A 17475-nucleotide genomic window follows, 5' to 3' on the forward strand; every position below is an offset into this window, starting at 1 on the left:
TATTTATTTGTTTTCTTGGCCACACCACCCGGCATGTGGGATCTTAGTTCTGTGACCAGGGATCGAACCCATGTCCCCTGCATTGGAAGGTGGAGTCTTAACCATTGGACCACCAGGGAAGCCCCTGTTCATTGATTTTATTCCTGAGCTCATTGAGCTGCCTTTTTGTGTTTTCTTGCTGAATTTCTTCATGACAGCTATTTTTGAATTCTCTAATAGTTAGATTAAAATCTTCTGTGACTTTAAGTTTGATTTCTGTAGACTTGTCATTTTCTTTTTTTTTTTTTGATACTGTGTTAGCATGTTTTCTTTTATGGTGCTTGAAGAATTGGTCCTCTGCCAGCATATCTGAAGTAGTGAACACCTTTCTTCTTTAGGTAGTTTTGTTTACTTTGATTTTAACAATTTAACAGATTGGTCACTAAAAGGCCTTTCTTTTGTTTTTCAGTAGGTGGCGCTATAGCACAAGTTTTTGGTTTCTCTTACCTGAGCTGTTCTGTCTATATTTGAGAATCGGCACTTTCCATCTTCCACTGCCTCTGCCAGAGGTGTCACTGGTGCCCTTGTCATAGCTGCTTGTGCCTCTGGCGTTGCTGGCGTCACCACCAGGGACACTGGGATGGCGGGTACCTTTGCCTTGTCCAGGGTTGACTGGGTTGCAGGCATTGCCACCACAGTGAGGGGAGAGGATTGGTGAGGGATCCAGGGTCATGGGCACCTCCACCATGTCTGGGGTTGTTTGGTTTGCAGGTGTCGCTGCAGTGGGCGAGGGCGGGGGAGTGGGGGGAGAGTTGTGGGCGTCACCACGGTTGGAGGGACTGAGTCTTGGCCTCACCAGTGCTGCTGCCCAGTTTCCTGTGCCCATAGGCACTGGTGCAGCCAGGAGGCTGAAGTTGTGTCTGCTGCCCCTCCTCCTGCCACAGGGTTCTCTGGGGCTCCGGGTTCAGCTGCTGTGGCCAGGGGGCTGGGATCATGGGCACTGCCTCCGCTGTTCCCCCAGCTTCTACCTCCTCTATGTGTTCCAATGCACCCACCTTCACATGCACAGATGTGTGGATCTCTCTAGCATTCTGCTGTGTTGGGTAGGGAAATTTTCTTGAGTTAGGGATGTTTTACTAGTTGTAAATTGAAGGGGTGAGAAAAAGGGAGCTTCTCACACTACCACGATGCTCATGTATCCTCCAGGAAAACTTTAAAATAATATTTAAAACCCAGATTGTGGAGGTAATATATATACATATTCACTGGAAGAATTTTGAAAATGTATTTTTGAAAAGTAAATAAAATTCACCTATAATCACCCCCTGAAATATAACCATTAATATATTGGCATATATACTTCCAGTAGGTTTTTGTTCTATGCAATATGTGTGTTTTTACAATAAAGTTGGTTTCGTTCAAATATACTGGTTTGGATGCACCCCAATGCAGCATTATTCACAGTTGCCAAGAGGTGGAAGCAACCTAAGTGTCTATCAACAGATGAACAAATAAGAAGAAATGGTATAAATATTCAGTGGAATACTACTCAGCCTTAAAAAAAGAATGAAATTTTGCATTTGCAGCAACATGAATGGACTTGGAGGGCATTATATGATGAACGCTCCTCTCTTTCCTTAAATATTATTCTACAGCATGTTTTAAAACGGAGTCAAGTAATCGAGGATTATTGTAGAAAAGTTAGAACATTAGTCCTAAATGACAACCATGGATGACCATAGTAGTTTGATATTTATCCTTCTACACTTTTTTTTTCCTATGCATATACTTCTAGAAAAACAAAACCAACTATACCTACTGTTTTGTAATGCACTTTTTGTATTGTGGTGAAATTCACATAATATAAATTTCACCATTTTAACGATTTTAAAATATACAATCTGGTGGCATTTCGTACATTTACAGTGCTGTGCAATCATTACCACTATCTAGTTCCAGAACACTTTTAGCATCACAAAAGGAAACCTCATAGCCATTAAGCAGTCATGCCCCATTCTCTCCTTCTCCCAGCCCCTGGCAACCACTAAAATGCTTTTTGTTTCTATGGATTTGCCTATTCTGGATATTTCAAAACTTTTTTTTTTTAAAATAAATTTATTTATTTATTTATTTATTTTTGGCTGTGTTGGGTCTTCGTTTCTGTGTGAGGGCTTTCTCCAGTTGCGGCGAGCGGGGGCCACTCTTCATCGCGGTGTGCAGGCCTCTCACTGTCGCGGCCTCTCCCGTTGCGGAGCACAGTCTCCAGACGCGCAGGCTCAGTAGTTGTGGCTCACGGAATTAGTTGCTCCACAGCATGTGGGATCTTCCCAGACCAGGGCCCGAACCCGTGTCCCCTGCATTGGCAGGCAGACTTTCAACCACTGCGCCACCAGGGAAGCCCTATTCTGGATATTTCAGATAAATGGAATCACACAATATGTGACATTTTGTGTCTGGCTTCTTTCACTTAGCATAGTTGGTAGGTTCATCCATGTTGTACATAGTGGAATAAGAAGTGTTCCATTATATGGATATATACCACATTTTGTTTATCCATTTATCAGGTGATGGACATTTGAGTTGTTTCCATCTTTTCGCTATGAACATTTATGTGTAACTTTTTGTTTAAACACCTATTTAGTATATACCTAGGAGCGGAATTGCTGACTCATATGGCAATTCTATGTTTCACCTATTGAGGAATCGCCAAGTTGTTTTCCACAGCAGCATTTACGTTCCTACCAGCAATACATGAGAGTTCTAATTTCTCCACATCCTTGCCAACACCTGTCATTTTCCATTTGTTGCCGTTGTTTTTATAGCTCTCCTAGTAGCTGTGAAGTGGTAAAGTAGTATCTTGTTGTGGTTTTGAATTGTATTTCCCTAATGACTAATGATGCGCAACATCATTTTCATGTGTTTTTTGGTCATTTGCAAATTTTTTGGAGAAATGTCTATTCAAGACTTTTGCCATTTTTTAACTGGATGCAATGATGCAATGTTTTTTTTGTTTTTGTTTTTCCACTTAGGAATATACCATGCACATCTTTTAGTCTTTTTTATGCCAGTATAATATAGTATAATATTTCAATCTCTACATTTATTATACTTTAAAAATCAACTACCTTATTGTTAGACATTTAGAACTGCTTGCACTTGAAAAATTAATGCTGTACTGAACATTTCAATAGGTAACTCCTTATACACGTCCAAAAGTATTCCTGCAGAAAATTCCTAGATGCAGAATTGCTGGGCCAAGGGTAGGTAATTTTTAACCTGTATATACAAGATGTTAAATTGCTTTCCATTACTGTTGTACCAATTTACAGTCCTATCAGAGGTATAAGAAAGTGCCTATTTCCTTGCACACTCACCAGTGATGGGTTTTACGCATTTAAAAATAACAATGTGATTGGCACAAAATGGCATCGTACTGTTTTAAATTGCATTTATTTAGGTACTTCCCTGGTGGTCCAGTAGTTAAGATTCTGCGCTTCCACTGCAGGGGGCACAGGTTCGATCTCTGGTTGGGGAACTAAGATCCCTCATGCTGCAAGGTGCAGCCAAAAAAAATAAATAAATTGTATTTATTTAACTACTATGAATACAAATCATCTTTCATAGATTTACTGGCCATTTAAATTTCTTTATTTGGTAAATTGGCTGTTTTGCCTTTATCAGTTTTTCTATAAGAAAAGATTCAATATTAATACTAACAATCTTTTAGCTATATGTTACTCTCAGTCATCCTTTCTTAACTTTACATTTGAACTTTATCTTTATTGTGATTTTTTTGATAGAAAGCCTAAAATTTTTAATGTAAAATCAATCTTTTTTTTTAGTTTCTGCTATTAGTGTTATATCTAAAAGCTCTCATCTGCCCCAGGTTATATAAATAATTACTATATTCCTTCTCACATTTTTATGGTTTTGATTTTTTCCATTTAAGTCTAGAATTTATTTTGGTGCATGGAGTATGATAGAAGTGTAACTTAGTGCAAATAGTTATGCAGTTATTCCAACATCACTTATTGAAAAAAATTAGTTTATGATTAACTGACTGATAAGAAATAGTCCTACTAAAATATGTTAAATCTTTGTATATACTTGAGCTCTTTTTTTGACTCTATTCTATTCCATTCATCTATCTGTCTATTCTGATGTCAATACCATAATGTTTTAATTTTTCATCTTTATAATATACATTAATAGCTGATAGACCAAGTCTCACCTTATTACTCTTCTTGTTAGAAGCCCTTTCTTCGTTCTTTCTCCCTTCCTTCCTTCCCTTTCTTTCATTTTCATTTGTTTATTCTTCCAGATGCACTTTAGAATAACTACTGAAAACAAAACAAAACAAAACAATACAAAAAACTTGAAGCAGAAGCTGTGGACATTTAGAACTGCCAATAGTAGTATTATGGGGTTGCCTTTAGGATCTAGTTGCAGTTTGAGATCATGAATTTTTTGTGGCACCAGCTGCCATTTTTGAGTGATTTTCTCTAGTAGCACCATTACTGTTAATGTTTTAGCAGAGAATGAATGACTATCAGAATGTTGCACAGGAGTTTCTGTGTTGAGTAGAATGCCTTCTAAGACTCCTTCTGATTTAATTTATTCATTCATTCAGTAAACATGTATTGAATGTCTCCTTATGCCATTCACTTAGCTAGGTTCTGGGGTTATAAAGATGAATAAAACGCGGTTCTCTCTTCAAAGGTGGGCACATAAATGATAATTTCAATTGTAGGGGAAGGAAAAACTTTTCTCTACCCTACCCTCTTTGGTTTAGTAGCTGGAGCTTGCAAATTAAATTGACAAAAGGCAAATTAACAGGAGAAAAGGCATACACATTTCACTTGATGTTAATAGTTCAATTTTTATGTATACAGAGGATCTTTACAGAAAAGAAATGAAGGCTCAGGGCGATTAGACACAGGGTATTATATACCTTTTTTTTTTTTGCATTGGGTCTTCATTGCTGAGCGGGGGCTACTCTTCATTGCAGTGTGTGGGCTTCTCATTGCAGTGGCTTCTCTTGTTGAAGAGCACGGGCTCTAGGTGCATGAGCTTCAGTAGTTGTGGCACGCAGGCTCAGTAGTTGTGGCTCACGGGCTTAGTTGCTCCACGGCATGTGGTATCTTCCTGGACCAGGGCTCAAACCCATGTCCCCTGCATTGGCAGGCGGAGTCTTAACCACTGTGCTACTAGCAAAGTCCTATATACCATTTTAACAAAGGGTGAGGAATTGTGGAGAAGTGACAAGACAAAGGAAAAGCATTTTGGGCTTCTAGGGGTCGTAGATTGCAGGAAAGTAAGTATATAGGGAAAACTGATGGAAGATAAGTGTGATTTTAGTAAGGTTTGTTTGTATGGACCCATTCATGGTGCTGACTCTCTGTCTGCAGTGTAATGGTTGTTTTTCTTCCTCCTGAGAAGGAGGAGAGAGGGTGGGGAAGACCCTCACAAAGGGAAATTTACAGCCCATTTTTATTGAGATAGGGGGAGGGCAGAGAGCATTTTCTGAGTTTGCTGCTTCTTATTTGTCTTCCAATAAAAACAATCCCCATGCCAATGTGGCACATTTTGGGGTGGTGCATTCTGATCCTCTTCACAATACATATAGAACTATGTGTAGAGCACTGTAAGAGTATAGTCTTGGTGGTGATGGGAGAGGTCAGGGAAGCTTCCCAAAGTAGGTGAAGACTAAGCTGGGTCTTAAAGAAACAGTACCAGTTAGCAATATGGGGTTGGACTAGTTACAACAGCTTGAATAAGGCATGGAAGTAAGAAACATATGTGCCATTGACCCAAGAATTCTACTTCTAGGAATTTAACCTGCTGATAATATTATGAATGTGTGAAAAGATGCATGTATAGGAATGTTCAATGCAACATTATTTGTAATTGCAATAATAAAAATTACTAAAGGTCCAAAAAAAAAAAAAGAAAGAAACATATGTGCCAAAGTGAGATGTTTTGACTTAGCTATTTTGACATGACATGGCTTTGACTTATCACTGATGTTTTAATTGTTCTGACTTCCTATTAATGTGCGCAACAAACAGCCCTGACCCCCACCCCGCCCATCACTGAGTCATTGCTGTCATCATCATCATCCTTGGGCTAATCAAAAAGAAAAAAAAAGAGGGAGAGGGTAAAGCTCAAAGATGGGGTGGAAGTGTTTCTCATACATATTAATTAATAATTAAAACAAAATTTTAAGGCTGCACGCCAATGCCACCTTCTTCAGACTGCTGTCACTGAAGAGTGTAGTGCAAGGGAGGGGATGTGAGAGACGGCACTGCAAAGGCGGGGGCCAGATCACAGGGATCATTGCATCATTTAAAAAAGCTTGGAGCTGATCTTATAGGACGGAGATGACTGAAGAGCTTTTAAGCAGGGAAGCTATGTGGTCACGTTTATGTGGCTATGTGAAAGATAGAAACTATTTAGGAAGCTTTTTCTGTAGTAGGTGAGAAGTGGTGGGGGCCTGAACTAGGGCAGGGGTGGTGGTGATGAGGAGAAGACTGATTCAAGAGCAGGAAGAAAATCTATAGAGTGTGGTGAGCATTTGGCTACAGGAAGTGAGGGAGAGGAGTTTAGCATTCAGCTTATGTGACCAAGTGATCACACCAGTTAAGATGGAAAATTCAGGGGCTTCCCTGGTAGCGCAGCGGTTAAGAATCCGCCTACCAATGCAGGAGACAGGGGTTTGATCCCTGGTCCAGGAAGATCCCACATGCTGTGGGGAAACTAAGCCCGTGCACCACAACTACCGAGCCTGCGCTCTAGAGCCCGCGCTCTGCAACAAGAGAAGCCACCTCCATAAGGAGCCCGCGCACCGCAACAAAGAGTAGCCCCCTGCTCTCAGCAACTAGAGAAAGCCCGTGCGCAGCAATGAAGACCCAGCGCAGCCAAAAATAAATAAACAAAAAATAAATAAATTTATTTAAAAAAAAAAAGAAAAAAAAATGACGGAAAATTCAGAAGGGAGAATGGGGGCACAAAGAGAAGATTTAAGGTTTTGAGTGTGCAGTATGGTTCTTGCAGGTCTTTGTAGGTTCTTTTTAAATATAAGAATCTTGGAGAAGTTAAACACTAAGTTCTTGAAATCTTTCTGATCATATCTCTCTAGGGCATTGGTTTTCATGCCCTATGAGGGGGCAATTTTGCTCCCCAAGGGATACTTGGCAATGTCTGGAGAGATTTTTAGTTGTCACATTTAGGGGGAGGAGTGCTACTGGTATTTAGTGGTTAGAAGCCAGGGATGCTGCTAAACATCCTACAATGCAAGGGACAGCCTTCCACAACAAAGAATTATCTGGCCCAAATGTCAGTAGTGCCACAGTTGATAAACTCTGTTCTAGGGACTAGAGGAATACTTTACACTTTCGCCCAGCGCCGGTCATTCAGATGAGAGAGTATGGATGGGTCTACTAAAAAAACACCACCACTGCTGAGAAACCAAATCTTAGTGTCGGAGGAGAAATTAAAGGTTATGTATTCCAACCATTCAGTTGATATTTGAAAACTTGCTTCAACAACCTATCTGTGCAGAAGTGCATTGCACAAAACACCTCAAACATACCCAGAGGTTGACAGCCTAACTTCAAAGCAGCGCATCTTTTGAAAGGTGTTCAGTTTCTCTTTTTTGGTCTAAAACTGGCCTCTCTATAATACGTAACCATTGGACCCAGCTTCACTTCTTAGGTTCACAAAGAACAGTTTCTCTTCCTCATAATTATCTTTGAGATTCACAAAGACATCCATCCCGTTTCTCTTATGCCATGACTTTGAGTCCTCTCACTTTACCTAAAGCTTAAGAGTGGGTGCAAAGCATTTTCCTTATAAAGCGAGCATCTTCCTTATAAAGTGAGCACATAATTATAAAGAAGCAAAACAAATTAAATCATATCTGGGGAGCTTGGACTTGTGGAAAAATATTATAAACAAGAAAACTTTACAAAGGCAACGAAAAACAAACAAGAATCAACAAAGATGACTCATTCCCTCTGGACAGAACACAGGAAAAGTTTCTAATAAGAAAAATAAACCAAAGATTCAGATGATAAGTAGAATCAAGAATAACGTGCAACACAAAATATAAATATGGCTGAAAAAAATGTAGGCAAAGAAGGAAAAACAAGAGAAACAGAAGACAACTCTCATTAAGTAAGCGGCACCTGAATTTTAAAGAGCGGCAGTGCACACCAGTTTTAGTAGCCTAGGAAATGGCGGAGGCCATACAAGGAGGCCTTTCCCCCCTGAATTTTTATACAGGGAAAAGCAGATTAAAACAAACACTAAAGGCAGCGGTTTCTCCTCCCCACCTCCTCCTCCTTTTGCTCCTCCTCCTCTCTTCCTTCCTCTTCCTCTTCCTCCTCCAATTCTGGGGTTAGGGATAAGGGGGGCCTGGTAGAGTCAGGGCTCTCCAGAAGAAGCCGAACATGTGTAAAGCATACAGGTGGGGCTAACAACTAAGGGACAGTTCTACACATTTACTTTAACAACTGGAAGGTTTTAAACACATTATTATAATGAAAAAAAATTAGCACCAAATAAGATTTTCCTGCCTTTCCTCCTGCATGAGTCACTCACTGCTCAGTCACCAGTAACCCAGCTACTAGGGCAGTCTAGTCTCCTAGATTCCCTGTGCCCTGGAGATGGACCTCTGATCACTACAGTGCTCAGATCCTGTCATATTTATAGGAGACACTGCCTAACAGTGACACACTGCCACTGTCCTGCTCAATCCAGCAATCAAACATCGAAATTGAGGCAGCACCGCTGGGCAAGTCAAGAATGAAGCGCGTGTACACAAAGCAACCCAAAATGGGCCTAGACAAGAAAACGAAATCCAGAAACCTGACGGGGTAATCATCTCTTTTCACTAAGATAAAGAATATCCCAGCCCCGGCTGGCGAGTGGCGAGAGGCCGCGGGGCATTCATCAGGCCAAGCAGGCGAGGTCAGCTCCGATTACTCCTGGGTAGTTGAGTTTACTGATTTCGTGGCTCGAGTCCAGGATTGCATAACACATAGAGGCCCAAGGGGCTGAGAATGACCCGGAAGGGCCCTGCGCCTCCAGCCTACTCGCGACGCACCAAGCGGCATGTGTGTCTGCCCAGGTGGACTCACAGCAGGGGAGGGATTTGGGAGCACGCCCCACAGTGAGCAGAGACTCCTTCTCCAACTAAGCCGCTGACACACGCCATTACCTTGCGGGAAGGCCCTTTGTGAGACCTCGACCGGGGCAGCAAAGAGGCCACGAGATGGCAGCAGAGGACGCAGCCCAGGACACAAAACCTGAACCATCTGCAAAAGCAGATATTTCACTGGGGAAAGGTCACTTGTCTATAATCATGTATTCGAGGCCAGAATACATTACTGAATTTCAAAGAAATGAGGGTAAAATTCATCAACATGGAGAATTTCCCAACCACCACAGAATTCAGCTGCATATGAAGCCACATATTTCTCCAATGCTTAAAGCACGGATAGGGGTCAAGGCCTTTAAAAACTGACGTCAGCAGGAACCTTGTCACAGTCACTTCTTTTTGTGAAGTTCCAATGGGCAGCAATTCAAGTAAAATACGAGTGACTTTCACAGAGGCTGCCAAACTGATGAAGGGGCAGATACAGAAGTTGCTGGGCAGCATTGCAGCAAAGCAGAATGCTTTCATGGAGCAGCTGGGGACTCTGGCAATAGGCAGCGCTGGGTGGGAGGGGGGGGGTGGGCATAATGAGGCCCACAGGCCAAGTCTCACACAGTCTTCACTTGCAGTTGGCAGAGGATAATGCACAGGAAAGGGGGATCAGTAGCACTGGGAGTAAATCTCTGATCTTCCAACTTATCACCTAATGCCCCTTTGGTTATATATGCCTCCTCCCCCCAAAGCTGTCACTACCAAAAACTGCCAAATAACCCCTGGGGGCAAAATGCCCCCTCCCTGAGAACCAATATGAGAGGGATATGATAAAAAAAGGTTTTAAGAACCTAATGTTAAATCTCTCCAAGACTCTCGAATTTCAGAACAGGCCTCAAGGGCCTACAAGAACCATACTGCATATCTAAAACCTGAATTTCTACCGTATGTTTGTATAATGGAGAGACAATAACTGAAGGACTATGGGCCAAATCTGGTCCTCAGTTTTTAAAAAATCAGTTATCAACATTTTAAAAGCAGAAGGTTTCACATTTAAAAAGTCAGAATTTCTGACTTTTATAGGAAAACTGGAACAATGGCAATACCAAGCCCACAGTCCCACATGGCAATTGGGTAGAGATGAGTGCGGTTAGTCTTTAAACAGAATGTGGGCTCTCTAGTTTGCCATAGTTCCCACCACTCCCTATTAACTCATACCTAATCTGCTTCACTCATTTACACCACTCCTCGTCCCTATAGGCAATTTATTTTCAACCTCTGAAGTGCTTTTTAGTTTTAAAGTATTTTTTCATGTGTGATTTTATTTGAGCCTTGGTACTCCAGTAAGGTAGAGAGGGTAAATATTATAATCTCCATTTAAGCAAAATGTAGTTCAGAGAGGTCTGACTTGCCCAAACTTACACATCAAAACCAGAGTCTAGATTTCCTGACTCCCAGTATTATTCTGGGAGGAAAATTTCTATTAAGAACTTCATTTTAGGGGCTTCCCTGGTGGCGCAGTGGTTAAGAATGTGCCTGCCAATGCAGGGGACACGGGTTCGAGCCCTGGTCCGGGAAGATCCCACATGCTGTGGAGCAACTAAGCCCGTGCGCCACAACTACTGAGCCTGCGCTCTAGAGCCCACGTGCCACAACTACTGAAGCCCGTGCGCCTAGAGCCCATGCACTGCAACGAGAAGCCACTGCAATGAGAAGCCCATGCACCACAACAGAGTAGCCCCCGCTCACCCCAGCTAGAGAAAGCCCCCCGCATAGCAACGAAGACCCAACGCAAACAAAAATAAATAAATAAAATAAATAAATTTTTAAAAAAGAACTTCATTTTAGTGGTTCATGGAACAAAACCAAAGAAGTAGATATGGGCATAACTGCTAGAATGGATGAATTCCAACTGCTAAGCTGTTCAAGAATCATTGCAAATTACTACCTCCCCTTCTTTTAATGAAGTATTTCTACTCCCCTTCCAGGCATATGAAGAGATTGCCCTTCTAACCATCCTGAAATTGGGTGTGGCTATATGACTTGCTTTGGCCCATGAAATGTGTGTGGAAGTGATATGTAACCCTTTGAGGCAGAAGCATTTAAGAGCCCATGAACAATTCTTCATGCTTACTTCACAACTGGGGAAGGGGGTGGAGATAGGCGGGATTAGTCTCATGGTTACAAGATAGGATCTCAAAATGGTGGCGCTCCATGGGCTTGGTTACCTGAATCACTTACAAGGAGCAGAGCACCCTGCCAGACTACCCTAGACATGTAGTGTGAGAGATAAACCTTTGCAGTTTTAGGCCACTGAGATTTTGGCATTGTTACCACAGCATAACCTAGCCTAACCTGATACAAGGTTCATCTGCGTGGGGACTGAACTTCTCCAAGAACTAAAATGCAATTTCTAGACATCTGATCATATCACTAAAAGCTGTTGCTCCTAAGTGGAAGACAGTGAGAATGAATTGATTTTTACCCCCAGCTTCCTCAGCTACCACCACCTTCTGATTTTGAAGAAAGCATTTTGAGTCCTTCACAGATGAGCTCTCCATTATTCTGGCATTTAGACTTGGAGGAGGAGAAGGGGGAGGCCCAGATCTTGTTTTCACCATTCCAGAGCCTAATCCCAGAACTGTCCCCACCCACTAAGAGTCACACAATCTTGTCATAGGGCGACTATTACCACTCCCAAGGTGTCACAAACAGAAAGGAGCTGCCGCTGGCGCCACTGCAATGTCAGGGCAACGCAGCCAGGCTGCGCTCTTTCCTCACTGGTGCCTGGGCTTGGCTAAGCCCGGAGAAGCAGCATTCTCTAGGGAAAGAAGCCTTCTCAAGTGGGAACAAAAATGAGTGTGAGGCGCACACCCATCCTGGGCACTATGTGAATTTGGGGTGAGTTCTCTTAGTACTGCAGCTCTGGTCAACTTCGTTTTTCTAGCCGCTAGTAAGCTGTGGGGCTGGTGCTACAGGGTGCCCCCGTTTTCCTGGGCTTTTCTCAAGCCCACCTGAGCCTGCCATCCTTGCACACTTGCAAAGATCATAAACGGTGGGGATTGAGCAAAACCAGAACTTCAGCAACCGCCCCGCAGCTGGGATCAAAGGTCGGCTGGGCTGCCGAGAGGCTGAGCCTGCGCAGTCCCGCTCCCACCTTGGAGAGAAAGGGTGGCGGCAACGCGGGCTCCTTACACCGGCGTGCTCGCAAGAGGCGGGAAACCTTAGGTCGGGTCGCCGTGTCCCTCCCTCTTCCTGCCCGGTCCACCCGTCTGCCCAGCCAGTCCGTCCTCCTCAGGCGCGTAGGCCCCGGGGGAGGGGGATGAGAAGTGCCCTGGCCTTCTGACTCATCATCTCCAACCCCTTTCTCGCGCGCGCTCCAAGTCTCAGGACTTTGCACCTGGGCACTGTGGGAGGGGGCACGGCGACAGCATCTGGGAAACCCTAGCTCTGCCGACGGCCAGCCCTCAGCCCCTGCCCGTCTCCGAAGCTGCCGGATGTAGGAATGTAGACCCACAATCAGCTCTCCGTTACCGAGGTTGGGGTGGTGGCGCCCCCGCGCAGAATAGCCCGTCCGGCTCCTCCCTGCACGCTGGGCCAGTGGTCGCGTCCGAAGAAACTCTCAGCCAAGCCCCGACTTCCAGGGTTTCGCGTCACTTAGCAGATGCACAGCGCCCCTACCGCGGAGGGAAGGTTCTTTATTTCCCAGCGGGCCACAGGGTAGCGGGGCATCCTGGGATTTGTAGTCTCCGCTAGAGTAGAAAGGAACCGGATCGAAGCGAGAGAACGAAAGCACCCGTTGTGAATTGATTTCAGAGAGTGGGCGTGTACGGGTTTTTAGTGGATGGGATTGTGAAAGGTGGAAATCTTGGAAATAGTGAGATGAGGCACATGTGAAGCAGGATGGGGAGGCAGTGGGGAAGGAGGGTGAGGATAGAAGGGAGAAAAATGGGTCTAGCTGAAAGTTGGTTTAAGGATATCCTGCAGGCGGGCAGATTTTCAGGGCGGTGAGGTGGTTTAAGACTCGGTCTAGGTATTGCTTTCCGCAGCAGGGAAGGAAACAGAAAGGGGCCTAGTCTGAGTGAAGATTGAAGGCACTCCACCAGACTTCAAGTAGGTCTCAGGGGACTCCATCTAGTTTGAGTTCGGTGGGATGGGGTGCAGGAGGGTCTGGAGAACGCTCCCGCCGGGTAGGAAAGCAACACCTGTCTGCTTCCCCTTGCCAGCTCACTCATTTGTTCTGTTTGCTCTGCTAGCCACCGTGGGACCAGTCTCCAAATCAGGAACTTCCTCTAATTCTGAGAGACCCTGAAAACCAGACAGGTGTGAGGCAAGCAAACTGTAAGGGTGAGAAATGAGGAATCCCAGACAGATGCAGCTTCCTCCTCTCCCATTTTTTTTCTCGTGTTCCCATAGCCCTTCCAATATTTACGCAGATTTCTAATGCTCTCCCACATTTTTAGCCCCATTTAGATACTCAATTCACTCTTACCCACCACTAGGGGAGAAATGTCCAAAGCCAGAAAACCAGTCAGTTTCAGTTTAGGACCCCTTCCTTTCCCTGCTGCCCCATTGTTTTCCCTTAAGTACCATCGACCAGGATAGCCAGTGAAAAAATGAAGTGCTAGCTAGCTGCTTCCTCCCTGCCCTCAATACCTCCTGCAGCTCCTGGTAGTGCAGACTCTGGCTCTGGCAGCATCCTGGCTTCCTCTGGCTCAGCAGGAACAGGGAGTATGCTGAGACCAGCACTCCCCCTAGGGTGAAGGCCTCAGCACTGAGCTCCAGCACCAGCAAGCCGGCTAGCTGTAGGTAGATAGGGCTGAGGGTGTGCTGCAGGGGACCCTGCACCTATTTGCCCCTGCCCTTTCCCCTCCTCTTGCCTCCTCATCCTCCCCCATTCTCCTTTATTCACTTGTACCTGGGAGGGGACAGTTGGGGCAGACATCAAGGCTGTCTTCACCACTTCGACCACGAACGCAATGAAGCCCAAGATCAGATTGAAGGTGTTGAATAGCATCATGGCGTGCACCTGCCAGTGAGTTAGTTCAGCCCTGCCCAGCCTAGGGGACTCACTGCAACCCCAAGCCCCACCTGTAGCCTAGCTGAAAACAAAACTCAGCTCCTATTCTTCCACCTCCAAACGGGACCATCAGCCCTCCAACTTCCTTGTTTCCCTCCTCAGTCTTTTAGACCAGTCACGGGCAGATAACTAACACAATTAGTCAACAGTTAGAAATCCACTTCCTGGGCTGAGGTGTGTGTGTGTTTTAGGGGGTGGGAAAATAGTACTGCATTCTCTTCCCCTCTCACCTTCCAGAGACGGGGTGCTCTGCGCAGCTCAAGGGTTACAATCCCAGTGAGGAGACCCTGAATGATGAGAAAGGCAAGTGGTGAGCTCTGGCCCATTAGGGAGGGGCCCCCAGGACCTTCCTTCCACCCTCCCGTATGGTAGTTCTTACCAGTACGCCAGGCCCAAGTGGCAGTGCTGTGGCCATGTGACAAGCAGAGTTCAGGCAGGCAACTGAGATAGCAAAGGGCACCACAGCCACTGCCAGCCATAGCTGGCTCACCTGGAGGCCGGATGCAGGGTAGTTGAAGGAGAACTGTTAGGGATTCCCTTCCTTCCTCCCAAGTGGTGGAGAGTAGTCAACCAAGAGCCATAAAAGAAGGGGATATCATTTAATTTTTTCTGCCTCATGTCATAGTTCAGTTACTTAACTATGTGTTTTCCCCACATGATGGAAGCTACTTGGAGATGTAGGGTCTTGCATTGTTTATTCTATGTTTCCTCCACCCTCCTCCCACTCAGAGCCTAGCACAGTTTCAGGCAGATGATAGGTGCTCACTAAACATGGGTGGAATTGAATTGGGGTACAAGTTGGGGTGGGGCAGCCTGGCCTCACCGCCAGCACCAAGAGGTGCCCACTCTGCCTGTGCCTGGCCCAGTGCTGTAGCTTTTCCAGACGAAGGCTGGGTCTGTCTTGCTCTCGCTGACCGGCTCTCTCCTCCATGGCTCCCTTGACCACTAGAGCTCAGTGCTTCCTAGCCTGGGAAAAATTCATTATGGCACCTATCAGGAGACAGGACATGCAGCAACATCTCTTTCAGCTGCCCCTCTGCCTGCTTCCAATATCCAGGGACTTGAGGCTCGGGGCCTCACACTTACCTAGTCTGAAGCGGCTGCTCCAAAGGGATGGGTCCCAGCTGGCCCTGGAGCTCCTGGTAGGGCCCGGTAGCTCAGAGCAGAAGACAAACTTGTCCTGGCAGAGACAGGCTATCAGGGCTGGGGTGTGGTGGGGCAAAGGTCCCTATGAGGGCCTCAGGATCCAGGGAGTGGTGCTGGGTAGACACCAGCCTCAGTTCACTCCACAAGACACCCAGCCCTAACTCATTCTGTTCCTGTTTCCTACTGACCCCATCTCTGCCCATTCTGGGTTCCTCTTCTGATCACTCACCTTATCCACTCACCTTATACATGGACACTACCACCCTGGGCCCCAATTTCCCCCCATTTCCATCTAATCTTTCTCCTTTTTTTAGGGGGCTTCCTCCTCAAATTACTTGCTGTTCCCTAGGGAAATCCCACATTACTCTCTGAATTAGTCCCGTCATTACTGCTTGAAGATTTGTCCCAAGACCAGCCAAGACCTGGCTTCCTGTCTCTCACTTTCTGGACAGTTTCTCCTCTCTCATTCCTTTCTTGAAGGATTTACTCTGGATCGGACACTGACTAAGTGGATGGAGAGCTCTATTTATAGTAGGGATTGCTTTTGACTCAGTGATAACCTGCAGCTAGACATGTATAGAAGATGGTCCTTAAATGGTCAGTCTCGGGAAGGACACTATTGCAACAATTAATATTTTTGAGGGACAGAAGTTGCCTTGCAGCCGGGCAAACTCTGCACTTTCCGAGCTGTGTGGCCTTGGATACATTATTCTACCAATTGAACCTCAGTTTGTTGAAACTGAGTGATTAAAAGGGGGATAATAATATGACTGTGAAGGGTTGCTGACTCAGGGTAGGTGCATAATAACCATTAATGGTGCTGATGAGGTCATACTGATGTACCTCATATACTACAGGGCTTATTCAGAAGCTAAGCTAGGGTCATTTATTCATACAATAAGAAGCAGAATCACATGGGCCCAAATATATATTCTGTACATCAAAAATAGGAAAAGTCCATCTTGGTGCAGAGTCTGAGGTCTGGGGGCAATCAGACCTATGTTCAAAGCCCAGATCTACGTGGGTGACCTTGGGCAAGGTACTTAATCTCGCTGTTTCCTTATCAATAAAGGGAATACCAATCTCAAGAGATTGCCTTAAGTATTAAAAGAGAAAATGCATATGAACCAACTCAGTCCAGCACCTGGCACATACATGCTCAGTAAATGTTAGTGGCTATTATTATTATTATTGATTACAGAAGACGACTGAGCCAGAAGACCCCCAGGAGTTAGTACCAGGAGGCAGGGTCCTGGGAGGCAAGTGGCCTTTGTAAGCCACTTCTGCCCTGCTCAGTGCTGGGCCAACACTCACTGGAACACTGTGCCCACTCTTCTTTCCTGGGGAGTGGAAATCACATTTAAAGGGATCCTGAGAACTGTTGTGTGTCTACCCCCTCCTCGATCCTTATGTACATTAATTTTATTTTGTGGCAATGGCCTGATAGAATGTGAGATGTTGGGCTGAGCATCCCTGAGCTGGTAGGCCAGTGGAAAGCGACTCTTTTAGCCTCATTTCCCTTACCTGTAAATGCAGACCAATTATATTTCACAGTGTTATTGGAAGGATTATATACTATTAAATATGTGAACAGGCATTCGGTAAATATTGATTAAATCTAAGTATCCTACTTACAAATTTGCAGTCCCTGTCTGGATTACAATCTCCTCCAGGGAGGGTACTACATTCCCCTCATGTGTTCATCCCCCACGGCGCTGAGCATAGGTGCCTGGTACTTAGTAAACACTCAGTAAATATTTGTTGTGTTGAAGAGCCATTAAAGTGACTTAAGGAATGGAAAAACAGAATTCGAGAGGAAGGAGCAGGAATTGTTTATCAAGAAGGGTAAAGGACCGGAGAGTAACTTTAATAATGTTTCTTATACGGCAGACATTAACTATCTCTATAATCGCCCCTCCTCCTCCCCCAAAAGAGAGGCAGAAATTGTAAGGGAGAGGCTTTGAGATAAAACCCCAGGAAGAACTTCCCGAGTCTGTGCATGTTGGGGCAGAAAGAGCGGCAGAGCCAGCTCCTTCCCTGGTATGTCCGGGTTTAGGGTGGGAGGGGCAGTCCGCTTGGAGGCTGGGGGAAGGACGAGATGACCTTTCAAAATCTCTTCCAG

The 17475-nt window shown here is 45.0% G+C and overlaps 1 protein-coding gene across 7 annotated transcripts; it reads right to left on the reverse strand.

Moving 5' to 3' along the window:
• Window positions 1-269: 269 nt before the first annotated feature.
• Window positions 270-17345, reverse strand: TMEM253 (transmembrane protein 253). 7 transcript variants are annotated; one of them, XM_082385080.1, is made up of 11 exons: window positions 16989-17345; window positions 15294-15387; window positions 15031-15174; window positions 14587-14697; window positions 14438-14494; window positions 14046-14156; window positions 13784-13930; window positions 13359-13435; window positions 12662-12804; window positions 4211-4319; window positions 270-3529 (listed from the first exon to the last, which is right to left on the reverse strand). In XM_082385080.1, the coding sequence occupies exons 3-9, from the start codon at window positions 15136-15138 to the stop codon at window positions 12750-12752; spliced, it is 666 nt and encodes a 221-aa protein (XP_082241206.1). In that variant the 5' UTR covers window positions 15139-15174; window positions 15294-15387; window positions 16989-17345; the 3' UTR covers window positions 270-3529; window positions 4211-4319; window positions 12662-12749. The 7 variants fall into 7 exon arrangements, with proteins under 7 accessions (XP_082241206.1, XP_082241207.1, XP_082241208.1 ...); XM_082385081.1 differs by adding an exon at window positions 4931-5151 and having other exon boundaries at window positions 15294-17345; XM_082385082.1 differs by adding an exon at window positions 4931-5151 and having other exon boundaries at window positions 12645-12804; window positions 15294-17345.
• Window positions 17346-17475: the final 130 nt, after the last annotated feature.

This window comes from Balaenoptera borealis (assembly GCF_965194805.1).
Source record: "Balaenoptera borealis genome assembly, chromosome: 3".
NCBI classification, from domain to species: Eukaryota; Metazoa; Chordata; class Mammalia; order Artiodactyla; family Balaenopteridae; genus Balaenoptera; species Balaenoptera borealis.

Coding starts and splice junctions, on each gene's coding strand:
- TMEM253 (XM_082385080.1), bottom strand. CDS start 15,138: ATGGAGGAGAGAGCCGGTCAGCGAGAGCAAGACAGACCCAGCCTTCGT. Junction 14,495..14,586: donor CACTTGGGCCTGGCGTACTG/GTAAGAACTACC, acceptor CTCATCATTCAG/GGTCTCCTCACTGGGATTGT. Junction 12,805..13,358: donor AGAGCAAACAGAACAAATGA/GTGAGCTGGCAA, acceptor CCTCCGCGGTAG/GGGCGCTGTGCATCTGCTAA.